The sequence below is a fragment of the Astyanax mexicanus genome, chromosome 20 (genome assembly GCF_023375975.1).
Source record: "Astyanax mexicanus isolate ESR-SI-001 chromosome 20, AstMex3_surface, whole genome shotgun sequence".
NCBI lineage: Eukaryota > Metazoa > Chordata > Actinopteri > Characiformes > Acestrorhamphidae > Astyanax > Astyanax mexicanus.
Genome location: NC_064427.1, coordinates 19360245 through 19377936, shown reverse-complemented (window position 1 = coordinate 19377936; position 17692 = coordinate 19360245). Strand labels below are relative to the sequence as shown.

At 40.3% G+C, this 17692-nt stretch overlaps 1 protein-coding gene across 2 annotated transcripts in view; it reads right to left on the bottom strand.

Annotated features, from left to right (window-relative positions):
- unc13bb (unc-13 homolog Bb (C. elegans)) overlaps nucleotides 1-17692 on the bottom strand; it is a 144066-nt gene that overhangs the window by 78873 nt on the left and 47501 nt on the right. For both annotated transcript variants that reach the window (XM_022681117.2, XM_049468626.1), the window contains exons 8-9: nucleotides 15404-15617; nucleotides 1294-1593 (exon numbers count right to left, since the gene is read on the bottom strand). In XM_022681117.2, the coding sequence (XP_022536838.2) occupies nucleotides 1294-1593; nucleotides 15404-15617 (514 nt within the window). The remainder of the gene's footprint in view (nucleotides 1-1293; nucleotides 1594-15403; nucleotides 15618-17692) is intronic.

The window sequence follows — 17692 nt, the reverse complement described above, 5'->3', positions numbered from 1 at the left end:
GAATTATTTATAACACTGAATCATCTATAGCAGATACTGTTTCATTTAAAGCAGATACTGAATCATCTATAGCAGATACTGTATTATTTATAACACTTACTGAATCATCTACAGCTGATACTGAATCATTTATAACACGTATTAAATCATCTATAGCAGATACTGAATCATCTAGAACACGTATTGAATCATCTATAGCAGATACTGTATCATTTTTTATAACACTTACTGAATCATCTAGAGCAGATGCTAAATCATTTATAACACTGAATCATCTATAGCAGATACTGAATAATTTATAACACTTACTAAATCATCATCAAAACAGATCCTGATTGGTCAAGACAACTTTATACGACAACTAACATTTAGAACAGTAATAAAACATTTGTTTGTAAAACATTTAGAGCAGTTACTAAATCATTTAGAGTAGATACTAAATAATTTATAACCTTCACTAAATCATCGATAGCAGATACTGAATCATCTGTAGCAGATACTGAATCATTTATACCAGATACTGAATCATCTATAGCAGATACTGAATCATCTATAGCAGATACTGAATCATCTATAGCAGATACTGAATCATTTATAACACTCACTGAATCATCTATAGCAGATACTGAATGATCTATAACACATACTGAATCAGATATACAAGATACTGAATCATATAGAGCAGATACTGAATCATTTATAACACATACTGAATCATATATAGCACATACTTAATAATTTATACCAGATATTGAATCATAGCAGTTACTGATTTATTTATAGAAGTTTCCATTTCATTTTTAGTAGATTAGAAATCATTTATAGCTGTTACGTATAATTTATAGTAGATACTTAATCTTTTATAGTACATGAATCATTTAAAGCAGATCCAAAATCATTCATATTTTTACCAAATAATTTATCGAATTTTATAATTTGTTCACAGTCAATACTTTATCAATTACAGCAGATTAATTGTTAAGATACTAAATCATTTACAGCAGCTACTGATTCATGTAGAGAGTAAATAGATACTGAATCATTTATACCAGATACTGAATCACAACAACTAGTGATTAATATTAAAGTTTCCAATTCATTTTAGTAGATATGGAATCATTTACAAAAGTTACTAAATCATTTACAGCAGTTACTGACTCATGTATACTGAATCAGCAACACATTTATAGTAGATGCATTATTTATGAGACAAATCGTTTGTGGGAGAAACTGAACCAGTTGTAGCAAAGACCAAATCATTTACAGTAGAAGCTGAATATCAGATTTAAATACCTTTTCTGAGATTTTTCTAATCGCTTCTCCTCCTGGGGAACACTGTCTTTAACTACGGTGCTGATCACTGTCCTTCCAGTCTCCTGAGTAGAAGATTTCAAGCCCTCCTCTTCCCCCCAGGAGGTGTGTCCATTGGCTGGATGGTGCCCATTTGTGGGTGGGCGATAACCTGTGCTATGGAAGGAGTGGTAGGACTCCTCAAGTTCTGAACAGACGATGCTCTCCTGGCCGGCCTCACTGAGTGGTGAACTGGCTTGACTAAGGTTTCCTGAAGATCCGAAGCGACTACTGTCTGCCGGGCTGATTTGGATAGAGAAGAAAAGGTGAGATTAGAAACTAAATTATGTCAAATGTCAAAAAATCAACAACAATGCTAAAACGATGCTAAACAGCTATGGGGTACTAGGACTATTGAGAAGTCACAACAAAAACAATAGTATGGAAGATAATATAAGATACACTAACATACAGAGACATAAACAAACATACAGACAGACAGACAAAGGAAAGGTGGGTAGAAACAACCACAGAGGATGCCTCTATCGATTGATGCTAATATTGAAGACAGTTCATCATAAATTGTTTTGGAGACCATTTATGATGCTACTAGCCTTTTTGCACTCAAAAGCTCCATGTTTTCTCGTTGTACTCCTGAGGAGAGATCTGCAGAGGGTGGGGACTGGACCTGGGATTCCTGCTCTTTTTGGGTTGAAGGATCTATGACGGGTGTGGAGACACTAATCTGGGGTTCTGCCAAGTCATCTAGTGGGTCTATTTTTTCATTCTTTTGGATGTCTGCCTCAGGGTTCTTCTCTGGCTCTGACACGAAGTCATCTTTACTTTCACTTTGGTCACCTTGGTTATCGTTTTCTGCCTTTGAGATCAAATGGCTAGGCTCTATTTTGGTATGACCAGGTGCACTTTCTAGACTATTTACGTGATTGTCCTGGGCTTTGGGCTGGGTTGTAACGACAGGAGTAACAACAGGAGGAGTCTGTTGCTGGGGAGGAGGTGCAGTCTCTTTCTGCCAAGGGAAATTTAGCTTCGCTCCAAACAAAGATGCCGTCGGTGGTTCGTTCTTTGATGCAGCTGGCTTTTCTTCCTGAAACAAGCCTGTTGAGAATGACTTAAAGCCAGAGAGAAGGCCACCACCGCTATCTGTTTGTGGTACTGTGGGGATGCCTTTTGGAATGCTGGGTGCTGAAGAAAACAAGGATCCCAGAGACTTTCCAGCATCTCCAGACCCTGGAATCAATCCAAATGTAGAGGTGGACAAACCAGCCATGCCGAAGATGGACTGAGTGGGATCTTGCTTTGGAGGCTCTTGGGTTGGTCTAGGACCGCTTTCTATAGGAGGTCCTGACTTATCTAGCACTTGATCTTCAGGTTCTCCAACAATGACAATAGGTGCCTCGTGTTTTACATCGCCTTCAATCGCAGAAGAACTTGCAACAACATCAGGTGAGTTTACAACATCAGGTGCCATACCTTCAGTAGAGTCTTTAGCAGTTTTATTCAACATGCTCAAATCTGATTCTGCTTTAGTTCTGCTTTGATCGATTTTGGATTCAGGTAATGTAACATCTCCTGGAGATGACCCTAAATTTTTAGTCACTGTTTGATCTTGGACAGTAGGTTGAATTGTAGGGGTAGGAGAAGGTGTTGTTTCTGCTGGTTTGGGTGCATCAGGGGTTTTGAACATCCCAAAGAGGTCACTTTTCAAAGATTCCGCAGGTAAGCGACTTGTGAGGCCAAAGATCGAGGGGGTCTGTTGCGCCTGGGAATCTGGTGTAGGAGTAGACTTAAACAATGAAGACTGTGCCTGAGAGAAAAAACCTCCTGACGGTTTGGATGGTGCACTAGAAGTAGAGAACATCTTAGACATGAAGCCAGATACGGCTTCAGCTGAAGAGTCTAATACAGACTTCTCAGGTTCAGGAGGCTTTTGTGGACCTTCAGATGTTATGGGTTGTGTAGGAGTTGCATCTTCTTGTTTAGACTGAGGCTGAACATCACTTGAGGTCTTGTGGTCTTGTGATTGTCCTTGTGACTGGCTTTTAGATTGATCTGAACTTGATTGGGTATCAGTAGGTACTACCTCAGAAGAATGGGGCTGGCTTATATCTTTTCCATCAAGAGTTACCTTTTCAGCTTCGGTAGGTTCTTTGCATGGAGGATGAGAAGCTGTCTCAAGTTGTGTTAAACTGTCCACTTGCGGTGCTTGTGGAGCCACTGCTTTTTCTTTGGCTTCTTCTACTTTAATTGCATCACCAGGAACATCAGCTGATAATGCAGGTGCTTTGAGACCTGCTCCAGTAGCTGGAGGCACCTCAGGTTTCTTTTCGTCCATGAATGGCATGTTCAGGAACCCAAATCCTCCTGTCTTGGGTTTGTTCTCTGCAGGCCCCCCTCGAGAAAACAGTGAGGAGACATTAAAAAGACCTTCAGGTTCAGGTGGTTTAGATGTTGGCCCTGTTGGACCAGGCGTGGGTGTTGGACTAGGACCACCGAACATTGACAGCAGACCTCTTCCAGTTACATCTTTAGGAGTAGTGCCACCAGGCAGAATGCCTCCTAGTAATGAAGACGCAGGAGGTGTTGACTGCTGTGGACTTGGTCCACCAAACATGGAAAATAATCCCTTTCCTGGCAATTCTTTTGGAGCTGAGGCCCCTGCTCCTGTATTTGTTTGCTCACTAGGACCTGCAAATACAGAAAATAGACTCTTGCCAGGGCCATCTTTTGATCCTGTGGCACCAGAGAGAATTCCTCCAAGTAGACTGCCAGCTTGAGAAACTGCATCTTGGGCACCGGAGCCACCAAACATTGAAGATAAACCTGATGCTATTCCTTCTTTTGGAGGCACAGCTCCTTGGTTGGTGACCCCAGGAGGTGGCCCTTCCGGTGCAGCTGATTCAGTAACAACTACCTCTTTTGGAGTAGCTGTAGTGGCCATTTGTTCAGGATAAACTTCACAGGGCTTAGTGCTAGCATCACTTTGCTCTGATGGTAATCCTTTATCTGGGGTTTCTTTCAAAACAGATGCATGAGAAGGTTCTTGCTGCTGATCTGAGGCGATGGGTGACACTTCTGGCTCTTTATTTTGCAACAAGGTTGAATCGACTGAGTGTTCTTTCTCCAGATCTTGGGGAATCTTACCAGCAGCCAATGGATCTTTAGATGATTCATTGCTGATAGCATCTGAATCAGTGGTACGCTCTGCTTGCACAGTTTGTGGGGTTTCACTGTGTGCTTTTGGTTGTGGAGAAGCCTGTGCATTTGAACTAGGGCTTTGTCCCCCAAGCTTTGAGGGTACTCCTGTAGATTGTGCTTCAGTAACACTAGACCCTGAAAAGATTCCCCCAAGAATGGAAGTAGTTTGAGGTGAATTCTGTTGTTGACTTGGACCACTGAACAGACCAGAGACTAGGCTGTTGGCAGGTGTCTCTTTTTGAGAAGCTGCTTCAGGTTGTAGTGGTGCCATTTGAGGACTAGGACTACCAAACATTGAGAGAAGGCCTTTCCCTTGTGGCTCTCTGGGTGGAGCTGTCCCTCCTGGACCTTGTGCACTTGGTGTTGGCCCAGGTCTTGGTTGCGGACTGGCCGATGGTTGCGGACTAGGTCCTCCAAACATAGAAAACAATCCTTTAGCTGGACTGTCAGTGGAGGTGGATGTTCCACCTAAAATTCCACCAAATATAGATCCAGTCTGCTGTGAGGATGGCTCTGTACTGCCAAACATCGAAAGTAACCCCTTACCTGGAGGATCTTGCCGGGGTGCAGGTCCTTGCGAGGACTGTGGTGGGCGAGTGGTTTGTGGTGGTGTCTGTTGTGGACTAGGACCACCAAACATAGACAATAAATGTATGCCTGGTGTCTCTTTGGGAGGAGAGGGCCCAGGAGCTGAGGATCCTGTTTGGACTGGGCTAGTTTGTTGAGTGCTGGAGCCACTAAACATAGAAAGCAAGCTTGAGCCTATTGATTCATTTGAAGAAGCAGTACCTGGAGGCTGATTTGAAGTGGGAGCACTTTGAGGTGGAGCACTAGTACCACTAAACATGGACAACAGCCCTTTCCCTGGTGTTTCCTCCTTGGTGCTTGTGGGCCCTGAGATAATTTCCCCAATGGAGAAGCCAAACAATCCACCTGCTGGTTTGCTGGAAGTGTCTGGTTTTGTCTCCCCAGTTGGAGGCATAGTTTGAGATCTTCCTGGAATGGTTGCCTCATTTGCACTAGGAGAAAATATCTGGGATGCACTTTTACCTGCTACATGCCCATGGGGTTTCCCTAATGCGCCAGGAATATCGGAATGACTAAGCGAACTAAATCCACTGGTTTGTTGTTTTTGAATCCCTTCAGACCTTGGTGTAATCTGATGAGCAGGACCCATGTCTTTCTTAGAATCATGTCTTGAATCGATGGCAGAAGGCTGCTGTTGTTGTGGCACCTGTGAGGAAGGGCTTTCAATGTTAAAAAAGTCTCCTATTGACCCAAAAAGACTGGACACCCCTGAGCTCTCTTTGCTTGTGTTTAATCCCTTGACTCCAGTGGAAGCTTCTTTTATCTCTGGTGGCTTTGTTGTACTTTGAACGGGTTTTGTAGGCTCTTGTTTTGGCTCTTCTATTCCTACCGCAGCTTTGAAAAAGCCCAGAAAGCCTCCTTGTGGTTGCTCTGAAGGTTTTTCTGCACTTTGATCATTTTTGGAAGAAATAGGTTTTGTAACACTTGCAGAGATTGGGGTAACCTCAACAGGGGGAGAAGGCACTGAAGATTGTTGAGACAATGTGGCTTGTCTAGCCAATCTAGGCTTCTGGGTTTCACCTTCAGTAGATGTTGAAAGCCCTGTGGGAGTTTTGGGTAAGATTCTGGAAGGCCCTGAAACAGTTTTAACTGGCTGCTGATTTGTACTTTGAGATTGTGTGACAGCAGGGGGAGTATCGTCTTTTATGATCTTTGATTTTAGACTCTCAAGACTGGTTGAAAGAATGCCCTTGGCCTGGTTCTCATTTTTGGGTGCTTCAGCGATATGAGACTTGACAGATTTTCCTTGAATTAGACTAGGACGGGTAGCATCTCTGATAGTTGTAGAGGTTCTTGAGAAAATTGTGCTTCGGCTAGATTCTGAATCAGGGCCTTTTCCTACAACTGAAGACAGGAAAGATGATATTTTCTTGATGGATCGATTCGGCTGTTCCTCTCCAGGTTTTACTCTTTTTCGCCATTCCTCCTCTGAAGTGTCATCTATGTGCCTAACTTGTACTCCAGTAGATGAACGACGTCTCTGCTGAGGTTGGTAACAACAGTACACACCAGGGGCTGATGAGTTTGTTGTTGGAGTTGGGCAAAATGAAATAGGGACTTTTTGAGAAAGCAGTTCTTTCATGCCTTGTATGCTATTTAGGGTTGATTGATTCAAACCAGCTCCATTAACAGAAAGATCAACAGCTTCTAGAGAAGGATCCCTGTAAGCAACTCTGGAGTTTTGGAATTGGTGCCTTGTATCCACTTTGACCTTATTTAATCGATAGGATGAGAAATCCATCGCTTGCCGTTTTTGTGCAAGAACTGAGCTCTCAAACATCTGAGAGAATCGTTCCAAGTTCAGATTCATTATTTCATTACCTTTTCGATATGCAGCAGACAGGTCAAGTGGAGCACCTACGAGCTGAACCTCGCTTTGATCTTGTCCTGGAAGCCAAAGAAGTTCATCTTCATTAAAGAGAGGAATTTTGAAACCACACACCATAACCATTTCGTTATGGATCAAGGCACTAGGATAGTTGTCGGACATCTGTCCATTCCCCCAGAACTCTTCTTCTGGTGCACACGCATAGACATATTGACCAGATCCATCTGTGAGCAGTGCATAGATGTACTCATGATCAGTGTAGACAAAGTAACCACAGTCTCCATCATCTGCAGGCCACCACAAACCTTGTTCTAAAAGCAGGAGCCACTGTTGGTACCACTCTGACTCTTCGAGATATCCATAGTCTTCTGCATCTAGATTAGTTGTAGAAGGATAATTCCAAGCATTAGGGGTACCATTTGAATCTGGGAAGCTTTGATTACTTTGCCTGTATACATCTCTGCCATTATACATAAATTCACAGTTAGCAGAGTACGACAAATTTGGCGGATTCTCCTCGTAATATCCTTCATGATATGCCACACTATTCAAACTGTAACTGCTCTCCTCGTTGAATGAGTGCCACCTACCAAATTTTGGACTCCCGGTTTTGCTCAAATTTAAAGCACCCCCTTCGTCAACATGGTACCCATGGTTATAAGTCATATCCAGGTTGTTATAGCTGCTCCACATTTTATGTACAACCGGGCTGTTGACCATGTCTCTGGAGTACTGTTGATGCCTAACACCAGCTCCCTGGTTCATGGGCAATGCCATCCACTGGTCTGTGGCACAGTATGGCTGATTTTCATCCATGCTTATATAGCCTGAGGACTGAGGAAAGTCATGCAGTGGCTCTCTACCAGGTAAATGTCCATATTCCTGAACAGAATCCTGGATTCCTGGATGGCATCCCAGTGACTGCTCATTCAGCTGTTGCCACAGAATAGAATCTTGGATCCAGGAGTGTTCATGACTAGGACTAAGACCATACTGGGTATACAACAAGTCATTTTGACCACCATACTGTTCTACATTGTGTAAGGAGGGATAGCTTTGCCGCAAGTATTGCTGCGGCATGACTCCTTGACCAGCAAGACCATAATGCGAGTAGTAATGAAGATTTTCAGTGCTGTACGACATGTTCCTCATATTGCTTGAGTGTGGAGAGTTATAGAACTGAGGCAAATGACCCGTACTAACTGAAGCATACACTGGTTGGCTATGTTGTGATCTTACATAGCTCGCAGTTGTCCTCAGGTCCAAACTACTATCACTGTAGACAGGCACTTTTATAGCAGCTCCTGTTCCCCTAGGCATGAGACGATCAAATGAAACACTTCCTTTTGTTTCGTTAGCCACTTCTGAGCTGCCTTGTGAGGTGGTTTCATTCACATTCTTCTTGAAAAGGCTGGAGATCAAGCCTGTCGAGTGTGTGGAACTTGCTTTCTGATCTGTACCCTGGGCAGGTTCTTCCCCTGGTTTAGATGAAGGCACTTCCTTCGAGCTCCGATTGAAAAGACCAGATATAAAACCTTGCTGCTCAGCAGGCTTTTGGTCTCTCAGAGCAGCCTGAGCAGAAGATGGTACTTGAGGAAGCTGCCTCCTTGATGGGATACTTTGAGAAGAAGGGATCTCTTCGGGTAAATTTTGCTGCTGTTGTTTCTGGTCAACTGAAACTGGAGGGCAGTTGCTCTGTGGAGCTTCTTCGGATGAAGTTCTTAGTTTGCTGAAAAGTCCAGAGAGTATTCCTGATTGGGAATCTTGCTGTGCTTGGGAAGGAATATTATGTTCAGGGATATTTGTTTTACTCTCAAGGCTCGAACTTTGGCTTTGTCGTAGAACATTTTGGGGTTTTGCATGGATTGGATTTGTATTACTGGTGTATGACGCATCTGTTTGCTGAATTGAGGCAGGCTGGGAGGTGGACACGTTATCTGAAGAAGCTAATTTGAAAAGGCCAGAGAGCAGGCCACCTTGTTGTGGTGCTGCTTGTTGAGCTACATTTTGGTTTTGAGGTCTAGAAGATTCAAGCATGCCTGTACGTTGGTCATCTGAGCGATTATTTGAAAGCATCCTCTGGGAGTTGTGTCCTTGTACATTTTGCTGGGACATTTGATTTGGAGGATGACCACTGTCTGGTGCATGTTGCTGCTGAGGTGCATTAGCTGGATTACTTGAGGTATCACTGGAAGTCAATTTAAAAATGCTGGACAAAATACCTCCTTGTTGAGGAGGGGCTTGTTGAGATGCTATGGGTTGTTGAGAGGGTTGACCATGTGAGGGAACTCTTTGTGGAGGTGGTGCATTCATCGCAGTTTGTGCAGTTTGTACATTTTCAGTAGAAGATAATTTTAAAAGCCCTGAGAACAGTCCTCCTGATTGCGATGGGTTGGGGGCATTTTGATGTGGCGGAGGATGTGGCTGAGGTTGCACATTGGTCTGCTGTGGATTTATCCTTTGATTAGGATTATTTGTTGGATGCATCTGAGGAGGTTGTGCTTGTGCATCTACTGACACATCGACAGCAGAGGCAAGTTTCATGATACCTGAGAGCAAACCTTGACTGGGAGATGCTCTAGCACCTGACGTATCTTCAGAGGATGTAGATTTAAACAAACCAGAAAACAAACCTTGAGGTTCTGGTTGAGATGTTGGATGTTCTACAGTGCGACTTCCAACCGGGCCTTGAGTCGGTTGCCTATTTTGGAGGCTACCTGTCTGACCAAGGTTGTGTTGTTCACCTCTTGCCATTCTCTGATTGGTCCCAAGTGGTGGTTGAGAACCTTGGTTTACTGGCCTCTGGCCCTGTTGATAAGCAGATGACTGAGTATTTTCCACTGGTGCAGCCTTGAAAAGATTTGAAAACCAGCCAGTATCTGTATTTCCTTTAGGCTCTGGTTGAAGGATCTGGTGAGGAGGAGGACCAGGTATATTCTGTGGCTGGGGATTCCTGGCACTCTCCGGGTTTGAAGAGGAAGCTCTGGATGCCATATTACTGTTTGCAGGAGTAGTCTGTTCTGGCTTTATAGGATTTAGCTGTGTGCTTCTAGGTACACTAGATACATCATCGCCTGAAGCAAACTTTAACAGTCCAGATAACATGCCGCCTTCTGCTTTTGGAGGCTGCTGGGAAGACACATTGTCTGAGGAGAGGAAAGGAAGTTTAAGCTTGCCCCCAAGTAAGGACGTATCTGCAGGATTGTCTTTTCGTACATCTTCCTCTGATCTGAAAAGAGGATAAACTGTTTGTGTCTGATGGTGAGGAGGCACGGGAGGTACAGGTGAGATCAGAGAAGTAAAGGATTTTTTGAACGGGTTCAAAAACCCTGAATCGTTTTGTGACTTGGTCCCCAAATGTTCAGATTCTCTTTGTGTCGTTGTTCTAGATTTTCCATAGTCATTCTCGTATTCACTTCCTCCTGATTGACCAGGTCCTATCACAAGTTTGTGATTACACTTTCCATCTGTCTTCTTTAAATCAAAATATTCGTCTTCTGTAGACATTCTATACTTCTCGCTTTCAACACTGTGTTCCTGTGAGAGCACCTTCTGAGGCTTCACTTTTTCCAATGCAGAAGAGTCTACAGAAGATGCTCGATGGCCTTCGGTTATTTTTTGAGTCGCAATGCCGCCATTATTTTGTCTCTGAGTGAGACTTTTGGTCTGGGCATGTTGATTTACCTCTTGGTATTTGGCATCTAAGGGTCGAAAAGGCATTGGCAGCTTCCTATCTGATGGAGCTTCTTGTGTAGGGGATACCACAGCAACTGGTGTTGTTGGGCTTGGAGATTTGGAGACTGGCATGAAAGAGAACAATTTGGATATACCAGAGCTACCGGTGGCACTTGCTGGTGGTTCAGAATGTTTTGAATTTGGGGTGACTTTATCGCTTAATGAGCTGAATAGTGAGTTCATGGCATTTTTGACGCCTGATATTCCTTGTTCGGATGAATTCGATGAATTTCTTCCCTTGTCCTCCATCATTTTGTCTTCTTTTATCTCCTTGAAGGCAATCCCTTGTTCGTCTCCAACAGATTCCGTTCTGGCACTACCTTGGGAAGACAGTCTTGATTTGCTTGATCTGGGCAGTGAACCATACTTGCTGATCTCCTCCTCTTTTTCAGCCAGATATTCGGACACTGTTTCCACCAGGCACTGAAGCTCATCCATGGGGTCAACATATTCATCACTGGGTTCTTCCACAGGAGACAGCATTGTATCAGGTGCCCATCCCCCAATTTTATTCTTTGTGGTCTTCTTGTCACGATGGCCCTGAAGTTTTTCATTATAGCTACCATACATCACAGCGTACCTGCGGTGGTCGTAACCTTGACCGTGCTCGGAGTGATATGCCTCGGCTAAAGAGGCAATTTCCTCCAATTCCTCCTCAGAACACAATGAATTCCTCATTTCGTCTAATCCTTCAGAATCAAGGCCTGCGCTTGCTCTATATCTCGCAGCTTCTTCTTCTTGATACGCTACATAGTTGTCAAGGGTATTTTCCAGCTTGTTTTTGGCCCACATTCTAGTCTTGTAGAGCAAGCCGTTTTTGTACGGCCTCAAGCACGGCATCATCTTTTCATCCTCTTCTTCCATTTCGGCCACTTGATGCAATACTAACTCTCCTCTTTTCTGGCGGAGGAGAGCAATATCTGGAGGGAACACCTCCTCCCCAAGGCATTCTGCTCCAGCGTTCACAAGCCCAAGCCCTCCTGGATCTCTGAGCTTCTTCTTCCGTCTTCGGTCGATGGTGTCGTAGCCCTCAGGGTAGGCAGCATTCAACGAGGCCTTGCCTTTTGTCTTCAAAGGCAGCTGTCTGACCGCAGACTCATCACCCATCCTTTCCACATGGAGGATTTTATCATTTTTCCTGCTGTCTTCTTCCTCCCAGTATCCGTCCTCCTGATCGAGGAAGTCATCCAGGGAACTTCTGCCCCACGTTTTGTATTTGGCTTCCCACTCCTCTACTCCCATACCTGAATCTACAGGAATTATTCTCACCCTGCCTCTCTGATTTAGGGCTCTGTTATAAGGGTTTATTAAGTTTAGAAGGTTGGTTGAGGTAAAAAAGGGAATTAAAAAAAGGATAAAAAGAGAAAGAGAAGGAAAAAAAATAAGAAAATCAACACAAAGTATAATAACAGACAAAACAAAAGAGAAGACTGCTAAAAAAAACTACACAAAGTACCAGGTTATTATTATTATTATTATTATTATTACAACAGTTTAGGAAATGAAGTTATAACTACAACCATAATATGTTTTATGTGATGCATTTAGTGAATAGAATTAAGAAACAGAAGCATATATACGTTTTTTAAAACTACATCATGTTTTTAGTATAACCACAATTTCAGACAATCCTCACTTGATTTTGATGACATACCAGTTTACCACACAGATACAGGACACTAAAAGTGATCAAAATGTTCCCATAAACTTTCCCCAACTCAAAAAGCTAACACATAAGAATAAAGTGCCAGGAGCCAATTATCAAGAATCAAATCAAAAATCAAAATACAACCTAGTATCTTGTCACCTTAATAAACTTTATCTCCTAGAATGCACTTCTTAGTCATGTGTCTCAGCCAGCCCATCAGTTCCTGATTGGTAGGTCAGCTTTGATTCCTTTCAGCTGTTTTCTCATGTATAAATACAGTTTTTTTGTTGTTTAGCCTGAAGCAAAGTATTGCTCCTATTGATTCAGCTGCAAACAGAGCGTTATTTCTTTGTTAGTTTATTTCTGTGTATCACATATGTTCTGCTTTTTACTCATATGTTGTCTTGTCCTTTTTTGCTTATTTATCCTGGTGTTTTGCTCTGGTTTTGACACTTCTTCTGTTTTGGTTCAAATGTTTTGGTTGTGCTCTGGTTTTTAGCTTAGCTTGTTCTCTGATTAAGTTTTTTGATTAATCGATTATCAAAATAATCGTTAGTTGCAGCCCAAATGGAAATGTGATATCGTATTTAATCTGTTCACAGGTTAGACTTTCATTCCAGGGGTGTCCAGGGGTGTCCAATTCCAGGTGGTGGATATAAAACTGTTATAAAAAGACCTAATAAAACAGTAATGTTACAATATTATAAATTACTAGCATTCTAAGTCGTACACTTATAGCTGTTTTGTCATTTGCTTCAAACAAATGTTAGACATATATTTTGGGCTAGTTTAAGCTTCTGAAGGGGTTTAGCGTTTTAGACTGACTTTGGGCTGGATATTTTTGTTGGAACTGGCAACCCTGCCTACATTAAATGTTCCTGAGCTTTTAGGAAAACATTATGAAATGAAACATCAATTTGAAAAATCTTAGTTTACACAACACTGTCAAAGAAAGATAAAGATAGTAACTCAAGTGAAATAATGTGTAAATGATAATAATCCAGAAAATGTAATATAAGTGGTACATTTCATTATTTGTTTTATTACAGAGTCTGTGGCCAGTGACTGCACATACATTTCTCCTTCTGGCCCCAAACAAGAAGAGTTTGGACACCCCTGATCTAGAATCTATCTGGGTATAAAGCACATGCTAATGGCAGGTGTGAACAGGCTCTGTAAGTCACTCTGGATGAGAACTTCTCTTGAATAGGATTATAAATGTCCCACTAATAATGCACTTATTGAAATGTTGCACTAAATAAATGGAGGAACAAACTATTCCCTCATGAATGAGCCGATAATGACGAATCAGTATCTAAACTCTTTGAAACAGACCCTTTGAAGTAGAGACAACTAACACAACTGATGCAAACGTCCACACAGCGATACGGGAGACTGGAAACAAAACAACTGTAACAACAATTAAACTGGAATTGCCCTGTTTCTCCATGGCCCTCTCGCTCTGAGGCTTTCAGTCTACAAACAGTTTAAACCCAACCGGACTCCGCTGTGCCGGCGGGAGAATCTCTCACACTACAAAAGGACTTTTGGCCGAGTAAAGCTGTTTTCTAAAGACTCCACCAGACAATAACAACATCAATGCCTCCAGTTCTGCTGCAGCTGTGAACTCACATCTCAAACACAAATCCTCCCCCACTGGGTTTTACACTGGGACACAACACGGCCACAGTTATAACGTTTTTTAGCGACTTATCATACAAAATATAGACATGGCTTTAAGAATTTGAGAGAACCTTGATACTGTATATTATGTTTTTTGTAAGTTAGCAAGGAAACCCCATTAACCTGAATGAGCTGGTGCATTTTACCCTGCTTTATTTATTTTGGATTTTAAACACATTTTTATTCCTATTCCAATTAATACATTTTTTAGCAACCAAAATAAAATCAGGAAAGTTGGGATAAATAAGTGAAATGCCAGAACAATTTATATCGAACAATATGTTCGGTATAATTGGTTTTAAGTCAAATTCCAGTGTTTCAAATACAGCAAATGTATCATTAGAATAGCACTACTGAGGTACACATATGCCTAAAATACTGCTTCAATAAAAAATACCATTGGAACAGCACTACTGAGGTACATTTATGATTAAAAATACACTGCTTCAGTAAATTTGTGATTAAAATAGCACTACCGAGGTACATTTATGACTAATAATATATTGCTGAAGTAAATTTGTGATTGAAGTAGCACTATTGAGGTACATTTGTGATTACAAACGCATGCTTGATTAAATATATCATTAGAATAGCACTATTAAGGTAAATTTATGACAAATTACACTGCTTAAGTAAATGCATCATTAGAATAACACTTTTGAGGAAAATTTATGCCTACAAATACATTACTTAAGTAAATATGCCATTGGAAAAGCCATACTAAGGAACATGTCTGCCTAAACATACACTGCTTGAGTAAATATACCATTGGAATAGCCATACTGAGGAACATTTCTGCCTAAAAAATACACACACGTAAATATGTCATTAGAATAGCACTACTGAGGTACAACTTTGACTAAAATTACACTGAGCAATTGTATCATTAGAATAGCACTACTGAGGTACATTTACCACTAAAACACATTGCTTAGGTACATATACAATAAGAATTTGCTGAGGTAAATTTATGTATTGTTTAAGCAAATGTATGTACTGAGGAAAATGTTTTCTGTATTCTGTTTTGATAGGTGTTCAATAAATATTTTTAAATTACTTTTAAGAATATTTAGAAATATTGTTCAAAACATGTTTTTTGAATGACTTAAATATATTTACTTTTAATTACTTTTAAATTAGTTTTTGCTTCAAATGCAAGACAATGTTTTTAATTCAATTGAGAAAAAGTTTTAAAATTCAGTTTTGTCCCCCAATTAATTACTAGCAATTAAAAGTTAACCGATCTTTAAAAGTAGGTAATTGCACAAGTAATTACAATAAAATCGTTTATTACAGTTATTTTGGAGATAATATTTAATCCAAACAAAAAACAGGTATCGTCACAGGTATATTGAGATATTCTGAAACCTGTAGTCGTCCTATACGCTTTCATATGGAAGCGATAATGACAGTACCTGCTGGCGTGATGATCTCTATAGTCCAGATCAAAGCTGTGTACAGAGTCAGTGCAGGAGTCGATGTGCTTCTGGGGGCGTGGTCCCATGGGGTACTGGTGCAGGGAGGAGTTGGGCTGGGCGGTGGTGTGATACCGCGGGGGAAGGCTGTTGCTCGTCTCGCTCCTGTAGTCACTGTCCCGATCGTCCACCGCACTGTCCAGATCATCCAGAGCTGCAGGGATACAGATAACAAGCTTAGGAATAAAATCAGGATAAAATCAGATATTACAGTATTAAAGCATTAAAAATTTAAGCTGAACACACTGATAACAGCCTGGTATTAAAGAATTACAATTGAAAAGTGTATTTTGCTATATGTAGAAGAATTCCTAATGTACTTCCTGAATAATAGCATCTACAACTGAAAGACTGTAAAGAAAAAAAAATCTGATCTCTTTTTACAATTCATACAATTTTAAGTCGAGGAAAATGGATGACAGCAGTGAATGAGGGTTTCAGTGGTGAAAAAGCAAGGTAGTACACCTCTTAAATGTTTTTTTTAATGTTTTAGATTAAAATAGCACTACTGAGGTACATTTATGACTAAAACTACACTGCTTAAGTAAATGTATCATTAGAATCGCACTACTGAGGTACATTTATGACTAAAATTGCAGGGATAAGGTAGCAAGCCAGCTAATCATGTGACTAGAATAGCACTGTCGAGAGACAGTTGAGAATTTAAAGAGAAAAATGGATTTGGGCCACTTCATTTGCTGCATAAATGTAGCCTGTTATTAATATATAAAATATAATATATATTTTCTGGTGTTGAAATTAAAACAACTGAAAATCCAGTCCATCAGCTTCTATACAAACTGTAAATCTTGTGCAGGAGGCTTTTTAAATTTTTACCAGAATGGAAATCATAAATATACAAACATGAAAAAACATGACCAGAAAAAAAATGACCGGACTCACAAATTAAGACACACATACAGAACATATACAGAACTGATACCAACACACAAGTTCAGGTTTACAGAGTATATATAAATATATAAATATACATGGAAAAAATACCACAAATACAGATATGGTTCATAAAACAAAACAGGGTTCAGGGAGGAGGTAATGCAGATTTTCAGCCAAAATGCTCATGCAGTTGATTTTGTTTTTATGTTACCTGACATTGATGAGTGATACACACTGATTTACTGGTGTTTGGAGATGCACTATTAAAAATAAAGATTCCTAAAATATACAGTACCAGTCAAAAGTTTTGACACACCTCTTCTCATTCGGAATATTTAATTTAATTTATTTATGTAGTAAACAGTAATAAAGTGTGTGTCCTCCACATTAATCCCCTGATCTAAACCTGATGAACTGAGATGATTTGAGGTTATTATTTGGGATGATCTGGAGAAAAAGCAGCAACTATTGTTCAGCACCTCCAGGAACTCCTTCCTTCAAGACGCTGAGAAAACTATTATAGGTGACTCTTCCTCATGAAGACACTGAGATTAAAATCTCACCACAAGTGTGCAGAAAGAAGATAAATGTGATGATTAGAATAATCTAAAGTATAAAACATACTGGTTACTAAATAATTCAGCATGTGTTCCTGTATAGCTTTAATATAGTCTTTAATATTACATTTTACAATGTAAAAATCATAAAAAGAAAGAAAACACATTGAATGAGAAGAAATACTTGAATTTTAGTGCCAAAATTAATTGAAATATAATATTTTTACACTAATTGTCACTGAAAGGTTTTGAAAGTTACATTAACAAGTTTTTTTTCCCCTCACTGCAGTAATTTTATATTACAAAAAGAACCAAAAATATGGTTTATAAAGTAACACTGAAAAGTCAGAAATACATTTATAGACACTATTAATTTTTTATTTTTAAACAAACGCTTTTAAAATAGGGGTGTAAAGAGAAACTCACAAGATGAGACGGGATTTTAAAAATATATATGTATATATTTTGTATTTCAATGTTGAAATATATGATAAATTTTTTTTTTCATTTGACTAAAACTCACAAAATGTGAAACTGCAGGTAATTATTTTTATATTTTGTAAGTAATGAACTTGGATGGATTTCAATCCTTTTTTTAAATTCTCTGATTATGAATTATATATATATATATATATATATATATATATATATATATATAGCTCCAGGTTTTACCATAAACCCAACATCTTCTCTCCTGTATGATGAGGGTTCTACACAGGCCTGGCAACCTATGACCGAATCTCAGCTTGTTGTGTTTGCATGTGTCCGCGAATCC